Genomic DNA, 24,194 nt, shown 5'->3' with positions numbered 1-24,194 from the left:
TGACTTAATTCTTGGAAATTCTTTTTCCATTTCATATAAAGGCAATCATATTTCCCGCCGTGAGACATGGAAAAATTGGCCCGTGATGTCCTTTGAAGCTTTTATTGGCAAAAATTATTAACACTTTTCTAGAAGCTTATTTTCCATTTCGTCATAGACCTGCATCACTTTTCGGACGCCATTTTTCAAAAACAGTTTGATCATGCACACGTCTCGCATGAACAAATAGGTACAGTTTAAAGCGTCTGGGGTGCTGCTGTAAAGTTAGTCTGGTTCCCTGAATTATTTCACTAATACTACGATGAAACCGAAATCCATATCAAACACGGATGAATCGATTATCCGGATTTTTCGGCAACTATCGTTTTTCCGTAATATAAGGGTAATTTTCGTAAGACTTATGGCAAAATCATAAGAGTTGGCAGGTCTGAAGTTCCCTAACGGAATTTAAAGAACATGTCTCACGAAGATAGCTTAATGGACATGTATACAAATGACCTTTATTAGCACGATGTTATAAAAAATATTAAAAAAGTCCACCCCAACATATATAATACACACAATACAATCGCCGAATGCAATATCGATCAGCCGATCACATTTATTTTGGGGATCTTGCAAAGCAAATCAAGTCCTTGTGCAAAGACAGTAATAATAAAACGGTGTGCTTTCAAACATAGGAACAAGTAGTACTAGTATTAGTACCCTTACTCCTACCTCGTGGACAGGGTACTAACATGAGCATATACGTGTCAATGGAGCAAGCCGGGTGTGATTCACTCTTTTAACCTAATAATAACATTTTAAACATATTCCTTGCATATAATCCAATAAATTGAGTAGTCCTCTTATTTAATCCCGGAAGTATCGAAAATCATTGTAGAAATAGTTGTAAAATCTCGTTTACCTTTTTTAGCCGATTATTTCGTTTAGATCGTCCACCATATTAGTTCAGATAATGATTACTTCCTTTCTCAGCCTCGTTTGTTTGTGTGCTATATCAGGACACTGACGCCTTATTTGGAAACGAAAAACAAATCGTAGTACAAAATTTGGCGCCGTTTGGGTCAGAAATTCTGCACATTAAAAGTAAATACGGTTTGTCGACAACTTTGAAATTCTAATAAGAAACGATTATTCGCCATTTGATTGATAATAATATAGCGGAAAATATCCAAATATGATATGGCAAGTCTTACATAGAAAAGGGGTCACGATGAGAGTCTCGCGTTATCTGTCATGGCGGACAGGATGAGGTTAGTGTAACCAAGCCAATTTATTTTACCGTGTAAGGGCTTAATAAATTCAAAATAAACCAAACTTCTTTCACAACATGATTATACTTATGTAGTAGATTTCTACACTGTTTGTTTTTCTGACTTAGTGATGATTTTTTTTCTTCTCCATTACATGATATGGGATCAGTTCGTAGCCTTAGCCACAACAAATCAAGTGGAGGATACGACATCGTAGCTAAGGAACAAGATGCTGACAACTGGAGAACACTTTATACGTAGTCCTACAACGTGCATCCGCCATTTGTGGTTATAGTAGTTATTTAAATTAGAACCACGTGACTTATAACACGCCCACTGGACGACTATGATGTATCCGTTTTTGTGGTCACGTGCAGTTTCCGTAACAGTTCGTGACCTATAAGTTGCAACTAAAGCAGGCCCCCCAACAAATTCATTTTCTCTCGTTTATTTATCAAATATCTAATTGAATCTTCACAAATTCTAGGTTTTTGTGAATTATTTCAGCTTATAGGTTGACGCATTTAATTATTTTTTATGATCTTTAGAATTCATACAATTACAGACACTCTGCACTACTGTACCTTTAATTATTTATACTACCAAGTGCCAAGGTTTGACTTCCATTTACTCGAAGCCCCTCTCCACCTCCAGTTTGTTTGTAGCTACATACCAATGGTCTAGAGTTTAACTTATCTCTTGAAGAGTCAGAAGTGATTTACAAAAGAACCAAGACCGTCGTAGAGCTGGTGCAAGTAAATATGTGGGGAATTGTACCAATTTTGTCTCTGGTTTTCGCCTTAGCCCAGGCAAAGGAGCCTCTCGACATAGCGGATATAGAGGACCTAGCAACACTTAGTATCAGCAAGAGAAATCTGGACTTTATCAATGGCGGCTCTGGACGCATGCGAACCATCCAGGACAACGTTGAAGCGTTTGGAAGGTACGTATTAATTACATTAATTTTTTTCTGATAGTGTGACATCTTGAAGAACAGACGATCACTTTTTGTAGCCGTTGTGTGTGTAATTAATGGCGTTAACAATAATCACATCCAATGCTGAAAGGTGTAACACTTATTTTAGACACGCGCTTATATAGACATAAATGGTACGCATCGAGGTTTTAGCGCACAGCAATTCACCTCTATCCTTGCCTGCACTTATCTTACCCTCGGCAAAAAGTGACAATCTCTTTGATTTCGATTTGTATTAAATATGCGCCGGATTAAGTTCCCATTACTTCCTACAATATCTAGAGTATATTTCATGAAAATATGGAAATATGGATGCTATCCTCTTAGACAACACATATTGCAGTTGTAATCATGCTATAAGTATATCGCTGTTGAGTCTTAAAGAGGCTTGAACGTGAGACAGCTAATGAAACTGATAGACGTAGGATTAAGTTAAGCTGAAACTTGTCGTATAATTATCCTTAATCCTGATAACAGGATTAGTCTATGTTCTGCAATCATATTATATGCTCATTGTAAATGCAATTTTAGGCCTCGCTTGTGCTAGGCACTGTGATATGTTTATATGGTGTGTGTGTGTGTTAATCTTAAAACTTCACCACGCGCAGCATTTTATTTTTAAACAAATAATGACAGTGTTGCTGGAGGAGCTTCCATCATCACAAATATCAAAACCCCTCATAGCCAAATTAATCTCAGTACTACTTTACCGGTCGTGTGTCGTTGTACAAAACTATTTCACTGTATTCAGTCTACCTCCCTCCAAACACTACAATCAATCAATATGGTATTGACAACAGTTTTGCTTCGCCACTTTAACTGACACCATACACTTTGGGACCGTACATATATCAACGAAAGTAGACAGAAGAGTGAAGTCTTTGAATAAAAACACAATCTTTGCCTTTTGAATGACAAGTTGCACACCTACCTGAACCCTGCCACAGTGTTCTAATCTCAAAAATTTGTTCTGACAACTTCCGTTTAGTCCAAAACCGGAAAAAACATGCAGACGATTACAATAAACCTTTCACTCTCAGAGAGCTACACGACTCTCTTGATCAAATCCATGACACTTCAGCATGACTGGATTTTATTCACTTTCAACTTCCGAAACACTTCCCTGACACAGATCTAATTACTATTCTAAACAGTTTAACAAAATATGTGAAACTAGCGACTTCCCGTAGCCATGATGAAATGCAGTGGTGATACCAGTATCCAGTCCTGCAAAGGACTATACGGACCCTTCCAACAATGCTGGAAGTAAAGCAGAATGATTCCCGAAAAATAATAGATTTTCTTATATGATGGAGAAAACTGTATTGAAGACATTCTAATTACAATGGAAATGTGGTTAATTTATTTATTTATTTATTTTAAACATATTTTTTTAATCTCTAAACAAGCTTGCATTAATTTAGCATTGGAAGAGAGGGAATCGGCATTATGTCTAACAATTATATCTATGAACTAATTATCTTAGATTATCCACGGAGCAGTCAACATTAACTAGCATATATATATATATATATATATATATATATATATATATATATATATATATATATATACACACACATGGATTTTCTTCATACATTTCCTTGACCCTTACATGGAGGACGTTTCAGTACAGTTTAAACATCAACCGTTGTCTTGAAGGGAAGTTAAAATGGCCATTTTTTTGTACATCTGAATTGTTCTCTAGCATGTGTTGGAAAAGGCCGAGGCTGAGATACATAACGAATATACTGGGTATTTTGAGAAAATACAGACTAAAGTAGATAACATACATTCGGTGTGTATATTGACTCTTTAATGGATACTTCTGCTTAATCTTTAAATAAATGTCATCAAAATTTCTAACCTGAAGTAGAACCTTTTGTGACATAAAATTATTAGAAAGCATTAAGACATTACAGTGACCAAAAATGCAATTAAGTTACTGAATCGCTTAGGTTTTTTTTTTTTTTTTTTTTTTTTGCGGGGTGGGTGGGTCCGATTCTAGCAAAGAATGTTGCTGCTAAGCACGATAGAAGAACTGTAGAAAGAGCATAACCCCATGTAGTTCGTTGCCAGGTAAAGGCTGACTGATGAAATTTATTATCTCTAGGTTGTTTTTTTCTTCTTCTGATGACCTCTATCATTATTATTGGCAAGTACTATTCTCTTAATGCATTGCATCGTTGTTATTTTTTCGATGTTGTGCCATATGGAATTGGCGTGTGTAAAAAGTGATCAGTGGGCATGCGCATTTATACAAATATTGATTGTGATGTGGCAGATTATAATTAGTTTGCATTCATCTGTTATTTCGTAGAGTTCTGTCAATTATAGTATGTGGATCTCGAAAGCACGTACACATGTAATTGTTGAGTATGTTGCCAACTGTCATCGGAAATCGCTTTTAGGAACGTATTCCTCCGATTGAAGGGATCACCGATTATGTTATGGGTTAGTTTGAATTTTGTTGCTGTTTTATTTTCATCTCCTGTCTTATTCTCTGGGTCAGTTTTGCGACTCTTTCTTGCACTCGCTTCTGGAGCGTATTTAATTGTCTCTAAAACACGGAAATCGTCATCAGGCATATTTGCTCACCACACATTTGAAAGAAAAAGAGCGACTTAGATGAAAATGTGTCGCTTGGAAGTTTTTCCGTACCGATCATTTCCAAATCTTGTGAAACCAAAACAAAAACCCAACTTGATTTCATCGATATGTATGAACAAATACTTATATTTTTTAAAGAACGTAAGTGTAGATTTTGTCCTCCATAATTTGCAGCCCATTTCTCTTGAAATGTCCATGACGTGATGATATTCATCTCTTAAGGAGAAGGTATATGGATGACATACAAATATCTTTAAACAAAAGATTTCCTGATATCATTACAAAGTGTCAGAAATCGATATTTTCTGCGTTTGTACATATATAACTCAAAACAAACATACCGAGAAATGCGAAATGGGAAATCTAGTATTGCTAGAAGGCATGCAAACCTTCTTTCTTTAATGCTATACTTTTCAGCCATCGTTGGACAATAATCAAGTTAACGTAAAGCCTAACATACCAGGTTATACTGATAGATTTGCACAATGAGAGGGAAAGAGTCGAGTTTCATTGTATGTAACATACATTGAGGTCAGTATGGGCAGCCTTCACCGCCAAAATTACATTAATCAAATGATGTAGTATGAAATCAAATGATTTAACCCAGCAAACGAAATGATAAATCCATATTCCAAATGATGTGGTGTCACATGAAAGGATTTAACGAACAAAATCGAATAATGAATTTAGATTACAAATGACGTGGTATTAAATGAAATGATGTAGTATGAAACGAAATGGCTTAATCCAACAAATGTAATGATGAATTCAGATTCCAAATGATGTTGTGTGATATGAAATTATGTGGCTTGAAATGAAATGATTGAACCTCAAAATGAGATAATGAATTCTGATTCCAAATGACGTGGTATTAAATGAAATGACTTAGTATGAAATTAAATGATTTAAAGAACACAAAAAAATGATGATATCTGCTTCCAAATGACGTGGTATTAAATAAAATGATGTAGTCTAAAATGAAATGATTTAACTCAACAAATGATATCACGAATTTAAATTCCGAATGATCTGGTATTAAATAAAATGATTTGAACAACAAAATGGAATGATGAATTCTGATTCCAAATGACTTTTTATTAATTGAATTGATTAAACCAATAAATGAAATGATGAATTCAGATTCCAAATGTCATGATATTAAATAAAATGATTTAAAGAAGAAAATGGAATGATGAAATCTGTTTCCAAATGACGTGGTATTAGATAAAATGATGTAGTCTAAAATGAATTAATTTAATCCAACAAATGAAATGATGAATTTAGATTCAAAATGATTTGGCATTGAATAAAATGGTCTGAAGAACAGAATGGAATAATGATTTCAGATTCCAAATGATGTGCTATTAAATTAAATGTGTTGAAAGTAAACGTTCCGACTGGAAACAGTACTACTTTGTAAGGTCAAACTGCAGATCATCTAGCGTAAATCCAAACATACACAGGGGGTACTGTTATTCGTGATGTATGGTGTCAGCACGCCCAAATCTATAATCCAGAGAAATATGTTCAGCTTTCGTTTGAGATTTTTGCAGACAAAACTTGGACAGCCAATGTGTTTCTGTTCTTCTGATATATACAAGAACTATATTTTCTAATCAGCATCAAATGATTTGATCTTCATTAACGAATTTGCGTGTGTTCTTTAACATTTATCCGTTATGTACTGCACATGCTTCAAAGGTTTTCAAAAACCTAGATCTATCAATTAAGGAGATACAAATTTTGATCTTATTTGATCAATAGTAATTACCATATTTGATGACCTGACCTAGCATAGACACTAAACTAACAATTTGTTTCTCGACACGTTTTGTATATATCTTACATTACTGGCCGTGCGTACATGTGCATTATTCCTCAAAATTCTATATTATGCCAGGCTCCAAGAATGCGAACAGTTTCTATCCATGGTAATCTGACACCCATACTGAATTGCCCTTTGCTTTCAGTACGACTCTGTGATCCTGATAGATTCCTACTGACTGGTAGTAAATACTGTATACCTCCGGTTATCAGTCCACATAGTGCCCTTACTACACACTATTGATGCAGTGTCAGTTACTAAATAATGAGTATTTGTATGGATATAAAGCTACTACAAAGGCCTTCTTACTTCATTTATTTTCCAGCCACAAATGAACATTTTAAATGGCTTTATGAACAGTCTTTTAAAAATGTTGATATCCTTACCAGTTTCTAATTTGTTGGTCTCATATAATGATATACCTATAGCTTTGTAATTTCAAAGGATGCGCATTTTAAAACCAAAGAATAAATAACAGTTTTAGAAACTCTGACATAGTAGACACTTAAACTTAAGAAATAAACACTTTTTCTATGCCATCATTTTTACAGCTGTTCTAGCGGTATACATATATATCAAAGCTATTGCATCATCTTGCGCAGACTAACTAACAACTGAAGATAAAAAATCAAAACACTTGACATTGGTCTTCCTATTTACGATATGTAAATTTAAAGAGTTTTCCAAATTAATGTAAACAGTAAATTTCTTATTTAATAAAAATCTAAGTCATACTTAAATTAACTTAATTGCATACAGACACATTCTTGTAAAACCAACAAAACAGGGATATGATTTTTACCATCAAAACAGAGACATGATTTTTACCATCAAAACAGAGACATGGTCATTTTAAAAACTTTTGGCAATAAAGATCTGTTTTACAATGCCTTTTATGTAAACACGTCATTGCAATGTATCAACATTAGTAATATGGTAATTACTTTTGATCAAATAGATCAAAATTTGTATCTTCTTTATTGATAGATCTATGTTTTTGAAAACATTTGAAGCATGCACAGTACAAGACAGAGAAATGTTAATGAACACACTCGCATTCGTTAATGTAGATCAAATCACTTGACGCTGATTTGAAAATGTAGTTCTTGTATATATTATAAGAACAGAAGCACATTGGCTGTCCAAGTTTCTTCTGCAAAAATCTCAACAGAATGCTGAACATACTTCTCTAGATTATAAATTTGAGCGTACTGACTCCATATATCATGGGTAACAGCGCCCCCATGTACGATTGGATTTACGCTCGATGATTTGCAGTTGGACCTTACAATGTAGTGCTATTGCCAAACGGACCGTTTACTTTTAACACATTTCAGTCAATACCACTTCCTTTGGAATCTGAATGCATTATTTGTTATGTTTATTTGATTTAATTATATTCGATTTAATATATATTTATTTCAATATAATTGTTTGTCAGTTTTTTTAAAAAGAAATTCATTACATGCTATCGTAATGTAAATTTATTCACTAGAGATGACACCTTTTTCAGAAAATAGTTTGACCGTGACTGGTCGTTTTATAAACATCAGGTGTTGATCTAGATCCTGACCTTGATTTAAAATTAGCAGCAACCATGTAAACAACTTCTAATTTTATTTTCAAATGATTGGTTGTTGTCGAGGTCATGATGGGACTAAATGTTTAAGATGTAAAAAAATATATATATTTCTTAGAGTAAATTGATTGGTTTTCGTCAGGGCCACACTGTGTGTACGTGTATTTTAACAGGTACCTGATTTCTATAAGCTTCTAGAACATGATCACGTGACTCCCTGTTTACGTTTTAGAAGACGATATAACCTCTCTTTTGGAGAGTTATTCTCAGTTGCAGCTGGGCTTTTTCTTACACTAGAAGTTGTATGTTGTGCTGTTTGGAGTTCTTTCAAATTGCTTGGGCTGGAGTTATTTCAAATTACTTGGATTTAAAAAGGATTAATTCTTTTTTTCCTGGAAAATACATGTACTCATGTGAGATTCTTAATCAAAGAATGTTCTTAAAGAAAAAGGTTATTCAGCATTCCAAAGCCGGAGTGATAATTAATGTTTCTACAAGGATCTGTAGACTTCAACACTACAGACGCCAGCATACGTCATCGTCTTCCATCATGGATTCTTCGTCGAGACTCGAACATGAAATCAATAGAACATTTTGTTTTTAGGATTTCAACAATTTTATTGTTGGATTATTCTTTATTTTTTATTCGAATCTATGAAACAGTAAGTTCCTTTTTTTCTCTCATTTTTACAAAATTTTTCCAGGGAAATAAATTATTGTATTTTTTTTAAAGCTTATTGTTTTCACTCCTTCTTGTGTTACTGTTTATTCGAGCCTAAACAAGTAACGTAAGATATTCCATTCGGTTCCTCAGACCATTTTATTCAATACCAAATCTAAATTCAATACCGGTTTTGTTCGTTAAATCATTTCATGTGAGCTAAATTATTTTGAATCTGGATTTATCATTTCATTTGTTGGGTTAAATCATTTGATTTCATACTACATCATTTGATTAATGTAATATTGGCGGTGACGGCTGCCCATAGGTCGGTGCCCCGAAAAGAATGTAACCTGGAACCTCATAACTTTCAGTTCCTAAGCACACATGAGCGGTGGTACATAAACATTTTCTTTTAATGTACGTTTATTTGCAGCGATAAAACTTTATTTTCAAAAGTTTTAGAAAAATTCAAAATAATATATTTTTACAAAAATTGCTTAATATGAAAAGTATGCATGTATGAAGTATATTTTAGCCGTTCAATAGTGCCTATGTGGTTCCAACTTAAGGTAAATTTAAAAACTAGAAGAATCACACAAAACTTTAGAAAGATAGATCCTAACAAAATAAAATGAAAACAGGAATCACAACAAGACAAAATACGTAACGCAATGACGTTAACATTCTGTGAAGTGTATATAAAATCAAAGATTAAAGTAACAGCGTACAAAACATATTTTCCCCAATAGGTGACGAACCACTAAAATCTTCATAATTGTTTTAATCGTATCACCCAACTGTGTTTGCATCAAAATATGTCTCCTGTCATTTATGTTTATTTTTTAAATATTGTTAGACATTGTTCAATGGATGTTTAATTACATGTTGAAAAGTCTAAAAATTCTATTATTATTCCGAATAGCGTGCGAACGACATTCTCTACTATGTGCAAAGTGATTAGCTTGGATTAATATATGCAATCTTTTCTTATTACTGTTATGGTATAACGGTACCAATTGCGCAAGTCCAGGTGGGTGGAGCTTAAGGTGTATGGAACATTGTATTCAGAATTAAAGAACAACACTAGCTGTGATTGGTGCATTATGTAAGAGTTGTACTTTCTGTTTGGCTTAAAAAAAGTTGAGCCTCTTGGCAACATGTGAGTTTGTGTTAATTTCTATCTAGATCATATTTTGTATTTTTTACGATTTTTTTAAAATATGGTACACATGGCTGAAAATGTGCTTGTTGTGACTAGATAACTCTTACCCCTGTCTAGTTCCAGTAGAGTTATCTCTCTTAAATGCAATGGAGTACCTGGTTATGTCATTGTCAAATTGACAATTTAGCATTGTTCTATATGACAGTGTGTGACATGCATGCCCAAGTAGGACAGAAAGTATATTTATTTCACAAAAACATTAGCATTGAGGTATATGGAAAAACAATTGGTACCGTGATACCTTATATGCTCCTAAAAGAGTGATTATATATATATATATATATATATATATATATATATATATATATATATATATATATATATAGAGAGAGAGAGAGAGAGAGAGAGAGAGAGAGAGAGAGAGAGAGAGAGAGAGAGCTTTTTTTCATTTCTCTCTTAACAGTTAAAGATTTTCAACCTTTACAAGTGTCATTCATCTGTCAATCCGTGTACTCGTCCTTCCATGTTCTCTCTACTCTATATCTAGTACGTAGGAATTAACCGCCACCTCGTCTAAGTTTCCTTGCATTTACGTGTGAACCCTGTTTTAATTTTCAAACAAGATATAAACTGCGGCCACGTGTTCTACGTAACGTGTACAGTGTTGACGTGTCCACCACTATCCTGGGCAACAAGATTAACTTCCCGATATGTGTGGCCCCAATGGCAGTGCAGAGGCTCGTCCATCCTGATGGGGAGATGGCTAATGCCAAAGGTGAGTAGTTGTTCAAGCGATAATTCTGGCGCAGTTTTAATTTAAAAAAATTTATATGCAAGACGCAGTTTTAGTATTGATTGTACATTGTAGAACTGTGTACCAACAATTTCATGCTTTGGGACCGGGGACCTGCCACATTTTGTTAATAATAAACATAAAGCATCAGCCTGTCAATCGCTGGAAAAAAATACCTTGTGTTGAATTATATCAAAATATAAGATAACAAACTATCTCATCTCGAAAGACAATCACAGATTCAAACCACGCGAAATTACTTAAAAGTAAATGAATTTGTTATGTGTATCCTAATAGTTGTCTTAAGTTGCAAACTGTTACTAAACAGGGAGGATTGAGCTTACACTATAGCTAACACAGTGTAAAAAGTGTTGTGCTGACATTGAAGAACTTGTTGATAAAAATAGGGAGTGTTGACAGTTATGCATTGAACTTAGTAGCTACACTATTGATATAATAGACCGTAAACCTTAGAGATACCAACACCCGACAAGATATTTCTCATATAATAGCTGTAGAACGTAGAGTGAGATGCCAGCACCGAACACGATATTTCTCATATAATAGCTGTAAAACTTAGAGTGAGATGCCAGCACCGAACACGATATTTCTCATATAATAGCTGTAAAACTTAGAGTGAGATGCCAGCACCCGACAATATATTTCTCATATAATAGCTGTAACACTTAGAGTGAGATGCAGTACCCGACAACATATTTCTCATATAATAGTTGTAAAACTTAGAGAGAGATGCCAGCACCCGACAATATATTTCTCATATAATAGCTGTAAAACTTAGAGTGAGATGCCAGCACCCGACAATATATTTCTGATATAATAGCTGTAAAACTTAGAGTGAGATGCCAGCACCCGACAATATATTTCTGATATAATAGCTGTAAAACTTAGAGTGAGATGCCAGCACCCGACAATATATTTCTCATATAAAAGCTGTAAAACTTAGAGTGAGATGCCAGTACCCGACAATAAATTTCTCATATTATAGTTGTAAAACAGAGTGAGATGCCAGCACCCGACAATATATTTCTCATATAATAGTTGTAAAACTTAGAGTGAGATGCCAGCACCCGACAATATATTTCTGATATAATAGCTGTAAAACTTAGAGTGAGATGCCAGCACCCGACAATATATTTCTCATATAATAGTTGTAAAACTTAGAGTGAGATGCCAGCACCCGACAATATATTTCTCATATAATAGCTGTAAAACTTAGAGTGAGATGCCAGCACCCGACAATATATTTCTCATATAATAGTTGTAAAACTTAGAGTGAGATGCCAGCACTCGACAATATATTTCTCATATAATAGCTGTAAAACTTAGAGTGAGATGCCAGCACTCGACAATATATTTCTCATATAATAGCTGTAAAACTTAGAGTGAGATGCCAGCACCCGACAATATATTTCTCATATAATAGTTGTAAAACTTAGAGTGAGATGCCAGCACTCGACAATATATTTCTCATATAATAGCTGTAAAACTTAGAGTGAGATGCCAACACCCGACAAGAGTCAGTAAACAGTCAGTACACAGTCAGTAAACGTTAAAAAAAATGAACTCAACAAGCGAGTAAATATTTAGTGGACTTTTAGAAATTGCATTAAATTGCAAAAAGTCCTCTCCTGAAAATCTTAAAATTAGTCGCATGCTTACAAAGGAATGCATGTTCTTAACACAACAATATACGAATGCGAATGGCTAGAAATAAAAAAATTCTAAATCCGATAATTCTTTTAAAAGTTGATATGATCCGTACAGTTTCACAACATCCCATTTTGGCCACCTTATTGCCATACGTGACACGCGTAAAAACAATGTGATTAAAGGATTATAAATACATTTGTATTTGTAATATTTTACATTAATTTGTGACAAATACAACTGTTGTGTAAAATAATAATTTGTGGATTATTTTATCGTGAAAATGAAAACATGCTGTTTTTATCATTAAATGAGTAAACAAAAAATACATGAGAATTTCCGTACATTCCATACTGACGGAAACTATCGACGTACCGATACAGTAAAAAAGTAACGTGGTACGTACCATCGGAATAAAATTACCGGTTATACCGCGTACTTCTAATACAAAGTAGCACAAAATACTATTTCAAAAAGTGTTTTTAAAAAGTGATGAAGGATGGGATTTCAATAGTCATTATAAAAATTAATATAAGTTGCCATTTCGGTGGTGATTACAAAAAGAAATGATACACGATACTATTTCAAGCAGTTATTTCAAAATCTGATGTAACACGCAGTTTCAAGTGGATATTTCAAAAAGTGATACAAGATAAGAGTTCATGTTATTTGAAAAATGTGATATAAGATGCACTTTAAACGCTTGGCAAAAACTGTACCCCCAATCCGGGCCGGCCTTAGGCCGATTGGACTGATTTGTAATTTAAAAAGATATATCTATAGAGAAGAAGTAATTTTAAAACGATGGAAGAAAATTTTAAGTTCAATATCATAAAACTTGTTTAAAAGTTTATTTATAAATGCTGTGCTCACAGGGATCCCTCACGTAAATCCAAGGGGTCCCGCCAAAATGATCCAAATCAGGCCCCGCCATTGTTAAGGCCATTGCTGCCACCAATCACGACCAAAGGTCAAGCTTACAATATGAAATAGATAAACATAACAGTTACTGCAACAAGTGGTTATTTATATAATCTTGTTAAAAAAAAATGTTCAGTGATGTTAACCTTTAATTTTTTAAAATGTAAATCTTGTTATTGTATATTGTAATGACCTATATGGTGATATAGGATTCTATTTAAAATTTCACAAACACTGATAAAGAAGCTTGTTTGATATTAAATTTCACAACTTCACGAAGAATGTAATTATAATTGTTATCAAAAAGTGATCTGATAGCTAAATTTTTATTGTATTTCAAAAACGTTTTACTGGATGTTATTTCAAAGTTATTTCAAAAGTGCCAAAGATGGTTAATTTATCTTATATTTCAAAAACGAGATAGAAAGATGCTATTCCAAATGCTATTTCAAATAAGTGATAAATATAATTACTATAAAGTACATTTTAAACAGCGATACAATTTCAAATGTTATTTCAAACGAGTGATAAAGGGTGTGATTTCAAAATATTTTATCAGAAACGTCTTGAAGGATATTATTTCAAATGTTACTTCAAAAAGTGATAAGGATGATTATTTTACATTATCTTTCAAAGAAAAATCAAGTAAAGGATGTTACGTCCAAATGTTTTTTTAAATACCGTGTTAAATATTGTTATTTTATATTATATTTTAAAAAGTGATACAGGACGTTATTATATTCTCATTGCTGTCTCCTTTAACTTTTTATTGTTAGAATCGAGCAGTATTTTACAATACTGAACACCTTGATATTGCATGCACGTGACGAAACGTGTGCCTAAAATAGTATAGTGTATCAGGAACTACTTTGTAAACAAACCATGTATACACATGTATTGGACACTTTAGGTTTTGATTAGATTAGTTTTTAAGCTGTTTTGTCCATTTCATAGTATGGATGATGAGGTTAACCATGTGGACAAGTTCACTGAATCAGAAACGAAACTTTCAAACAAGCAAACGAATGAACCTGATATTCACAATGTCAAAAACAAACGTGAGAGACGCAGTAATTGAAAATACCGTTCTGATCATTGAAACAGTTATTTAATAGAATATTCCTATCTTTTCGCAAATTGAATGGTTCAGACTATGACCAGTGTTCTCTAGGGTCTATAAAATATATTACAGAAAAGCACACTGAGTCCAAAGATTATCGCATATCTATCAGAGACGCACCATTTTATAAGTCTGTCAAAATTCTAGATGTCCTGAAAAATCTGATACGCACCGAAACTGTACTGGATTTCAAGTACATTTCCAGCTGAAATCCATTCTCATTACTGCACTGAACTGACCCAATAATCTAGTCCTTCATAATCAGAAAAGCAGAATAGAGCTGGATCATAGATGATAACGTTTTTTTCGTTTTTTTATTTTCCCTCGAAAAACGCGTTTTTTTTACGTTTTTTTTTTTTTGCTGGACAATATAAATTATATGGAGGAAACCATAGAGAGGTCAGATCAGTCAGATGGTGATAACGACATTGAGTGAAAAAAATTCAATGTTATCTGGACTACAGTTTAAAACTTTTGACATATTTTCATATTTGTATCACTGAAACTTTAAAACTGGTATGTAGCGTGTAAATATGTAAAAATATTGATTTTTGTGTTGCCTAAAAACTACTGGAACGTTTTTTTCGTTTTTTATTTATTGAGAAAAAATGCGTTTTTTTTTACGTTTTTTATTTTATTTTTAACGTTTTTAACATCTATGAGTTGGATCAACATAGAAAGAAGTCCATGCACATTCATTGAGAATATGACTCTAAATTTCAATTTTAAGTACACCAAAACGACAATACGTTTTGAAACTATTGTCGAGCACGCAACGAAGTTCAAAGGTCGTGAGGCGACACTATCTCCAGATTAATATTGTTATTATGTGTTGATTTATTTTTGAATACAGCATAAATCAATTACTTTTTTCATGCTGTGTATTTGTTATTATTAAGTTTTCGGTAGAATAAAAAAAAATGAACATATAATAAAAAAAGTTACCGGATTTGTATGGGAAAATATAAACTCGTTATCTCGGATGAAAACCCCATTCCCACAGGCTGTGCAGTATGCATCTGAAAAAAAACTCATTTATATTTTATAATTTAGTTGCATCAAAAAGTGATAAAGGCTATTATTACTAATAAAAAATAAAATAGTTATTTAATAAAGTGCAACGGTAAGATTTTAAATAATAATTGTAATAATAATTAAAATAGGTGCCATTCGTCGGTCCTCCGTACAAACTGTCCCGCGGGTTCAGAGGGTCCACCAACTTTTAACTTTCCACGATGCGTTTAAACTCGGGATAGGTTTTATACGGTGATCGTACTCGTGTTCCCACATTTCCACCGCTTGGTATCCTTGTTATTCTAACTTCAAACGTCGCTGACAAGTCTTCCATGGTACGTTGTAAAAACTGATTTTTAGTGTCACGTTGAGGGTAGCAGAGGGGGCATCCGTGAAATAAGCATCCTTTAAACTCGTACACTATCTTGGAGTTTTCTAAGTCACAACCATCCGCCGAATACCTTCCGATGGTCTTTTAGCCTCCTCCGTTGCAGGCATGTTAGATCCATTTGTCTTCCTTGTCGCACAAGCAATGTAGCCAGCGTAGGGCTTTGACAGAGTATTGACGTTTGACAAAGTTAGTCATTTGAAGGCTGATGACAGCCAGGGTGTTTTGGGGCATGAATTGTTGGCGGTACACTAAGGAACACGCTTTGGCAGTGGTGTAGGCTTCTTTCAAAGGATCTATCCCTCCGTGCTCCATGAACAGTTCTCGAAATATTTCCACAGCAACGCCGTAAAATGTCCACGTCGGAGCGACAATACTTTAACATTTCTTCCTGAAAGTCGAAGGGGTCCGAGGCATGAATGTGGTACCAAGCGTAGAAAGTTTATCGTTGTTCGGTGCGCATGTTGTCGGGGTCGTAGTAGTGAGCGTCAGGCAAATGGGGTAGAACGGCGTGTTGATTAGCTTTGGTTTGAAAAGGTGCGAAAATAGCCTTTGGCCATTTCTGTCATTCCAAACGTTTTAGGCATTCGGCTCAAAGGCATGGCCAAGTAACTGATCGAATCTTTAAACCGCACGTGTCCCAACTGCATGGAAATGATTTTGGTTCCCTTCAAAGTGATTTTAGGACGTTATGTACTTTGCTTCGTATAGTATCTGAGAAGAAACTGTCCATCGTATCCCGAGAAATGTTGAGCCATCACTGTGGCATTGAGATGGCAATCTCCGAAACGTTCGATGTCCTCTTGTCTCCACGTCTCGTCGATGAGGTCTAAGATCCATCGAGCGAAATCGGTCAACGTGTTCGGTCCCCGAATGATTTTTCACGTCCTCAAGGAATCGTGCTGCAGTAAGGGCAGTGACAGTTCGCGTAAATATTGTGATTACTGATCACAATTTAGGAGAGGTATCTTCAAATGGGAATGTTATTCCTACCTTAAAAAATATTACGACACGTACGTTTGTTTTTATGGTATATTTTCTTTAAGAAAGTTTCAAAGAAACAATCGTTCCACTCAGATAATCACATCCATAGCAAAAATACACCGTTAAAAAATATCACAAAAGTGAACTGAAGACGCATGTGATCAAAAAGTGACCACAGAACAGTACCTCTAAAGAAACTGTGATGTATTTCGTAATAAGATTAACCTAATTTCCATGAGTCGCCCATGATTGTTTGTGTGTTAGTTTTATTGTTTGTGAAGTAACTAGTGGTCAGGTACAGACAAACGCGTCTGATCTTCTCGCCGTTCGAATAACAACTGAAACCGGCGGTGGAAAATTTCGGTTAGCCAGTGAAGTCACTTTCAATGAGTAACACATTGTTTGGTTCTAAGTTCAGGGCATGTAGTGAAGCGGCCATCCGCAGAAGATGAACTGGTCTCTGAACGAAGAGATACTGAAGTCAATTCGAAGCAAACGCAATAAGGAAATAAGTAAAGTCAATGAAATCGTTTATGATGAGTGATGCATTGTTTTGTTCTAAGATAGTGTGGCAAATTAATGTCAAGCTCTTGTGTTGTTACCATTGCAGTGCAGACAGATTGGAGTGTGAACTTACAATCCATCTGTTTATTATTGTACCATTTCTTCTTGCCACATAAAATATTGAACAGCCACAGTATTGGTTCGCGTTTTGAAACTGACAAACCCTTTGAATCTCACTCAAACATTTTGAGACAGAAGTGTTACAGTACTGGGTGTCAGGATTTTGTTGTTTATGTTTTTACCCAGCCACCCCAACCACCGGTGTCCAGTGCCTGTGTGCATCGGAATTTAGACTCCAGAGCCACATGCGCATCTACTGTCGATGAGATCGCACAACTTGTCTTCCTCTGCTAGCGAGACTACCAAGATGTATGTATGTATGTGTGTATGTATGTATGTATGTATGTATGTATGCATGTATGTGATGTGATGTGATTTTTGATTTTTAACGTAGCTTTAACAATTTTTCAGTCATATCGCTACGATGTCTGCAATGTGGCAGTTTATAGTAATGTCTAGCACTGGGGCAACATGCCGCAGACATGTAGCATGATGTCCCATCCAGTCACATTATCCTGACACCAGGCCGACCAGTCCTAACACTAACTCTTAATGCTGAACGCCAAGCGAGGCAGCTGTTAGTACCATTTTTTAAGTCTCTGGTGTGACTCGGCCGGGGATCGAACCCACGACCTCCCGCATCCGATGCGGACGCTCTAACCACTATGCCACCGGAGCGGTCGTATGTATGTATGTATGTATGTACATGTATATATATGTAGATGTGTATGTATTTATATAAGTTAAATTGTTATATATACCGTCTCCAGCATGTATTTGGCATTCATGATACAGCCTTACTGTGGTTCAAGTCCTACTTGGTCAACAGGACACAAATTGTATCTGCAAATGGAATACACTCCAGCCCAGTTGATCTATGGTGTGGTGTTCCAGAGGGGTACGTTTTTGGACCTGTTCTCTTCATTCTGTACATTCAGTCGCTCTCAAGTGTCATAGACCATCATCCAATGTCTCACCAACTGTACGCTGATGACACCCAAATATACAAATCTAGCCACCTAACTGAAGTTTATGCTACCATCCAAGGTGTAGAGAGGTGCATTTCTGATGTGAAATCACGGATGACATGTAACAAGCTGCAGATGAATGATGATAAAACTGAGGCCATTCTGATCACAACACACAGACTTTATCATTCACATCCTTTACCTCAAACAATAAATATCAGCAACACCAACATTAAATTAACACAATCAGTACGAAGCCTAGGTGTTACTCTGGACAGTACTCTCACATTGCACTAACATGTCATGGACATATGCAAGGCTTCATATCTTGAGCTGAGACACATCAGCTCAGTTCGCAAATATCTTTCAGTTGATGCCACTAAAACACTTGTATGTTCATTAGTACTTTCAAGACTGGACTATTGTAACTCAATTCTGTCTGGTTCATCTCAATATATGCTCCAGAAACTTCAAAAAGTTCAAAACACAGCTGCTGAGATCATAATTAGAGTACCACGATCAGAGCACACCTCTCCGCTGCTCTGTACCATACACTGGCTATCCATTCGATCCAGAATCAAACACAACATTTGTTCTCTGGGCTACGTTTCACTGTCGGACTCTAGTCCAACATACCTATCCGACCTCACCCATGTGTACACACTAGCAAGATACTTACGCTCCTCTTCTGACAATCGTATACTCATTATTCCCACTATGAAAACAAAGTCATATGGACAACGTTCTTTTGCATACCAGGGCCCAGCAACGTGGAATGAATTGCCCACTGAACTCAGACACAAAGACACAGTGATCACATTCAAGAGGGCTCTCAAAGCTCACTTATTTCGACTGCAAGAACAAACTTAAAGACTGAATAACGTTTCCTACCGTAAATATTCTCAGCAGTTTTTTAAAAATGTTTTCTAATTTCATGGTGTTTGTTTTTCTAATCATAGCATGATATGTTTTTTAAATTATAGGTGTTGTCTAATGTTGTAAAGCGCTTAGAGCTTCTAAAGATTCGGCGCTATACAAAGCCCTCATTATTATTATTATTATTATATGACAACAAATAACATAAACAATTAAAAACATGAACCGTTTAATCTTTCCAACAAAATTTTCCAATGGCTAGTAAAATAAAAGTAGAACGTTTAGACCAGATGCAAATGAAAATTGTAATAAGTGGTTGTACAACATTATATCAGGATAATGAAGGGTGAAGGGATAAGAAAACAACTACGAAAGATTGCCACGCCAAAACAAAACCATATATATATATATATATATATATATATATATATATATATATATATATATATATATATATATATATATATATATATATTCACTTTCGAAAGAATTATTTTAATTTTATTTGAAATAATATATTTTGTAACGTTTGGAATAATCAATTAAATTAGCAACATTATTAATCTTTGATTCATTGCTTGGAATCATTTCTTTTTATCACTTTTTTTAAATAACTATTTTCAATTTTTAAAATGATATCCTTTGTCCCCTTTTAAAATAAAATATACAGTAACTATCTTTCTTGCTTTTTAAAAATAACATTTTGTTTAAGTATATTTTATTTCATACAATTGCTTGTTAAACAATTAGAACAAAATCTAGTGGCTTATAATGTACTTCTCCTTTTATCATACACAATTTGTAAATAAATGAATATATGGCATTTTATATTAAATTTCAATGATAAAAAAAAAATTAATAGTCAAAGTGTACTGTCTCTTCGTTAAACATCAGCGTTTAGCCAAGGCATATAAAGTAGATTGATGAACAAGGAAAGAACAGGAGAAAGGCGAGGATAAAGAAAAGAAAAATTAAAAATCAGAAATTTTCATTTAGAACATATTAAATATTATGTTGAAAGTTTAGAAAATAGAGAGAAAAGAAAGTATAGGGATATAAATAAATGAATAAACAAATAAAAACTAACCATAAGGCACAATTAAAAGTGAACAGTTCTTCCTTGTAGAGCAAGCCATTGTGGTGGCGATGACGATCCTGTAGAAAAATAGGGGAAACATCTGAAATGAATTATTAGTAATGGTTAAAGTATATACACTACCAGCCCGATAACACAATACTATATTAGCACAAGTCTCAATGGCGAAAGGAATATGTTTTATTTTTATTTTTCAAAACCACAATGTCCAATGAAAACCGTTGTTTGTACCAAACTCATTTGCATATTTGCATAAATGAATATTTAATGACTGGCAGGATTTCTCCAATATCCCAAGTGATAGATATTCATCGTCCGCGGATGTGCATGCGTGATAATATCACTTGCGCTTAAGTAATTGTTTTACGTTTCAGTCAACTTATAAACATCATCGACAATGCGAGTGCTTATTTCATACGTACGCATTTTATCACCATACAAGAAGGTATTTAAAGTTAAATTACCTTGGGGTCTGAGGGATTAAAACATTTCCATTCGTTGTTCTTCGTAATCAAAGCAAGAAAGAATTGTTGTCTAATTTCTACAGATCCATATCTACAAATCCTATTATGTACTTTGTAAAAATATGCTGATTACGTGAACTGCAATTTGTTATACGTTTGGCGTGAATAATTCGAAATTTCCTTCCACCCCAAGAAAAGAGTCAAGGAAAATAATTGTTGCGAGTATTTAATACACTTTTGAAGCTATTAACAGAGTCACTTTTACGTGTCCCAAATGATAATATATTACATTCTCGAATGGCCGAAGGAAGAAGCGAGATGTAATAAAGACTTGTTCTAGCATGTACAAAATGGAAAGTAGGTCTTTGCGAGTAATCTAACTAACAGCGAGTGGAATTAGAGATGTGAGATGGGGAGGGCTTGAACCAGTTGTTATTTTATACAAGAGTGTACAAATTTGTGTTTGCGTCTTCAGGATTTAAGACTTTATCCATCCTATTCCGCTGTGTACCACTTTAATATACGCTAAATTTATTGCATCAGTCTCAATTCTGGCTAACTCATTTTGTACCTGTTTTGAGTTCCTGTTTCTCGAGTAATGTGTTATTGCCCCAAACCACATTACCATATTCCAGAATGGGTAGTGTAAAAGACGTAAATGTAATTTATAAAGAATTTCTGTCAAACTGGAATCTGAGTTTACGTATTATATTAAGTCTTCGTCATGCCTGTTATATAATATAGTCTATTTATGCCATGAGCAGTAATGTGGGAGAAACACTCCAAGATGTTTGTTTTATTGGACTTCCTTGTTGGAAGATTTTACTAATTTTCTACGGAATTTTTTTCGTAGGATTCAGTTTTAAAAGGGTAAAAAGATAAAAGACGATTTTTTGCCCGGTGATAGTTTTCCCAAGTAAAATTTAAATGGCTGTTATGACGTGATGACGTACGAATGTAAAGAGATAATCTGCAAACTTATATTGTGGTGTGTATATCAACTGCAGCTGCAGTATCATATATGGTACTGCAGGTATGTATGTATGTATGTATGTATGTATGTATCTCTCTCTCTCTCTATATATATATATATGTGTGTGTGTGTGTGTGTGTGTGTGTGTGTGTGTGTGTGTAGTTGCTAATAATTTTTGCATAGTAGTTAATATCGTCACTTAACAAGCAATCTAAGTCGGTTGGGGATTCTTTTCTGGTCAGAAAATTATAGTCGCCTTGGCCGTATATATGCTTCGGAAACGAGTTTTGGTTTTCATTAGTTAAATATCAAATAAATGCGGTAGTGATATATAATATCATATTCACTACAAGTGACGCATCTGTCAAAGTTGAAGAGTGTTCTGTGAAATGAGTGGGCTTATTAATATAGGTGAGCCCATTCCATAGTGATTTTATTTTTTGATCTGAGAGTGGATGTAGCATACTGAAGTTAAAGTCGCATGTTACAATTACATCTAAAATCCCCTTATCACCAGCAAGGTGTATGGAGTCTTCTCTCATTTAAATATACGCGTGTATTGCAGTATTTGTCTTAGTGAAAGTTCAGTTCATTAGCAATCTACAGAATTTAGTGCCTTTGGAAATGAAGCATTTCTTTCACATATGACACCACCTTGAGTATCGCATACACGATCTTTTCTAACCGGGTTGAGGAAAAATTCGAGGGAAAGGTCATCAGAAGAAATGGAGAGATTAAGGCAGGTTTCAGCAAAGGCCAAAATATAAAATTTCTGCAATTCTGCGTATAATGTATCTGATTTGGACAAAATACTTTGAACACCATAATATGTAAAGGGTAGGCTGCGAGAAGAAACTGATGAGGTAAATATGGGTATTTGTCGTACAGTTGGTGAAGAAACGAGCGAATTGCTACAAGACGCATCCTACCAAACCTACCCTACACAAATTTATGTTGATGAGAAGTGTCTGTGCAACCACATATCTACATGATTTTACTCCATAAGGGCGAGTAACACAGTAAAGGATATAAAAAAAAAACAGAGTGGAAACCAAACGATGTCAAACAAAAGTAACAATGAAAGAGAACTCATATCTAAAGAAAGGTCGTTTATCCGTAAGTTGTAATGTTTGTGTGAGGATCTTAAATGTTTACGTCAATGTGCATGATAGCTGTGTAGTATAAACTACATGCTATTTCATACAGTATCTGTCTTGGTGATTGTAGTTTTGAGTTTTATGTAATAAAGCAAAATGCAAGGATGCATACTTAGCTTTTTGCATCAAATGCGATATTATCAATCAGGAACAATGTAGTGGTCATAAACAGAGATGCAGCGTGTACAGTTCAATTATCATGAGTTTTCGCAAACACTTCAAGCGAATACCTGCTGATCATTATCCGTGTAATCTAAAATCAAATGTATGGGTAATAGGAAAAATAATTGAATAAAATTAAAGAAGAAATGTAGGAAATTGGTATAATTCGTTATCGTAAATAATTTTATGAACATTAGTAAAGCAAAAATGGTATTCACTTATTTTTGTTATATAACGATAAAGATTACTAGAGATACCATTTTCCACCATTTTTGTCCACTGGTATTAAACTTGTAGCAGACATAAAGTAATGTAGCAGTAATTGTAGATACAATCTTCTCTAGAAGAACGCGAAATGACATAACCTGGTAGATTCATAAGCAAAGTCATGAAGAGCTTTTGAAAATGTACTGTAATATAATCCTGAGTAAAAATTCTGAAATAAAATGTAAGTTGGGTACAAGGGCCAAAAAGGGACATGTTGCAATTACAGAATAAAAAAATCGGCTAAAATAGCAAACTAAAGCACAGAGCAGTGTATCGAACCTACAAAAGGACGGGTAGAAATAGAGCAACCATGGGACCCATTAAGACGAACTGTCTTTCTTGGGTCATGAACTTGAGTAATGGATCTCCATCGACAGACGACGGACGAGACTTTGAAGGCTCTTTGGAAAGCGAACTAAAATCTACACGAGGTAGAAGTTCCGCCAGGTTCTCAACATAATTAATGTGGTGGATTTTTAACGAGTGGTGTTTAACCAAAATCGTTCCATCAGTTATTCAGCCGCTAGATAGGTCCTTGCATTTCGATAGCTTCTGTACTCTGAAAAGCAGAATAATTCTAGGTTTGGTTAGATTCTCATTAGCCAATATTGCACTGACACTCTTGTCCATGATATGTGTTTGGGCTG

General features: G+C 34.5%; 1 protein-coding gene across 1 annotated transcript in view; it reads left to right on the top strand.

The window, feature by feature from the left end:
• Nucleotides 1-1,663: 1,663 nt before the first annotated feature.
• Nucleotides 1,664-24,194, top strand: part of LOC149786555 (2-Hydroxyacid oxidase 1-like) — a 31,746-nt gene continuing 9,215 nt past the window's right edge. The window contains exons 1-2 of the mRNA XM_089977061.1: nt 1,664-2,199; nt 10,696-10,847. Of these exons, the coding sequence (XP_089833187.1) occupies nt 2,018-2,199; nt 10,696-10,847 (334 nt within the window). The 5' untranslated portion in view covers nt 1,664-2,017. The remainder of the gene's footprint in view (nt 2,200-10,695; nt 10,848-24,194) is intronic.

The sequence above is a fragment of the Sinohyriopsis cumingii genome, chromosome 12, assembly GCF_028554795.1.
Source record: "Sinohyriopsis cumingii isolate HCF-2022 chromosome 12, ASM2855479v2, whole genome shotgun sequence".
Taxonomy (NCBI): Eukaryota; Metazoa; Mollusca; class Bivalvia; order Unionida; family Unionidae; genus Sinohyriopsis; species Sinohyriopsis cumingii.
Note: the sequence above shows the minus strand (reverse complement) of the source record. Positions and strands in the feature narration are given on the sequence as shown.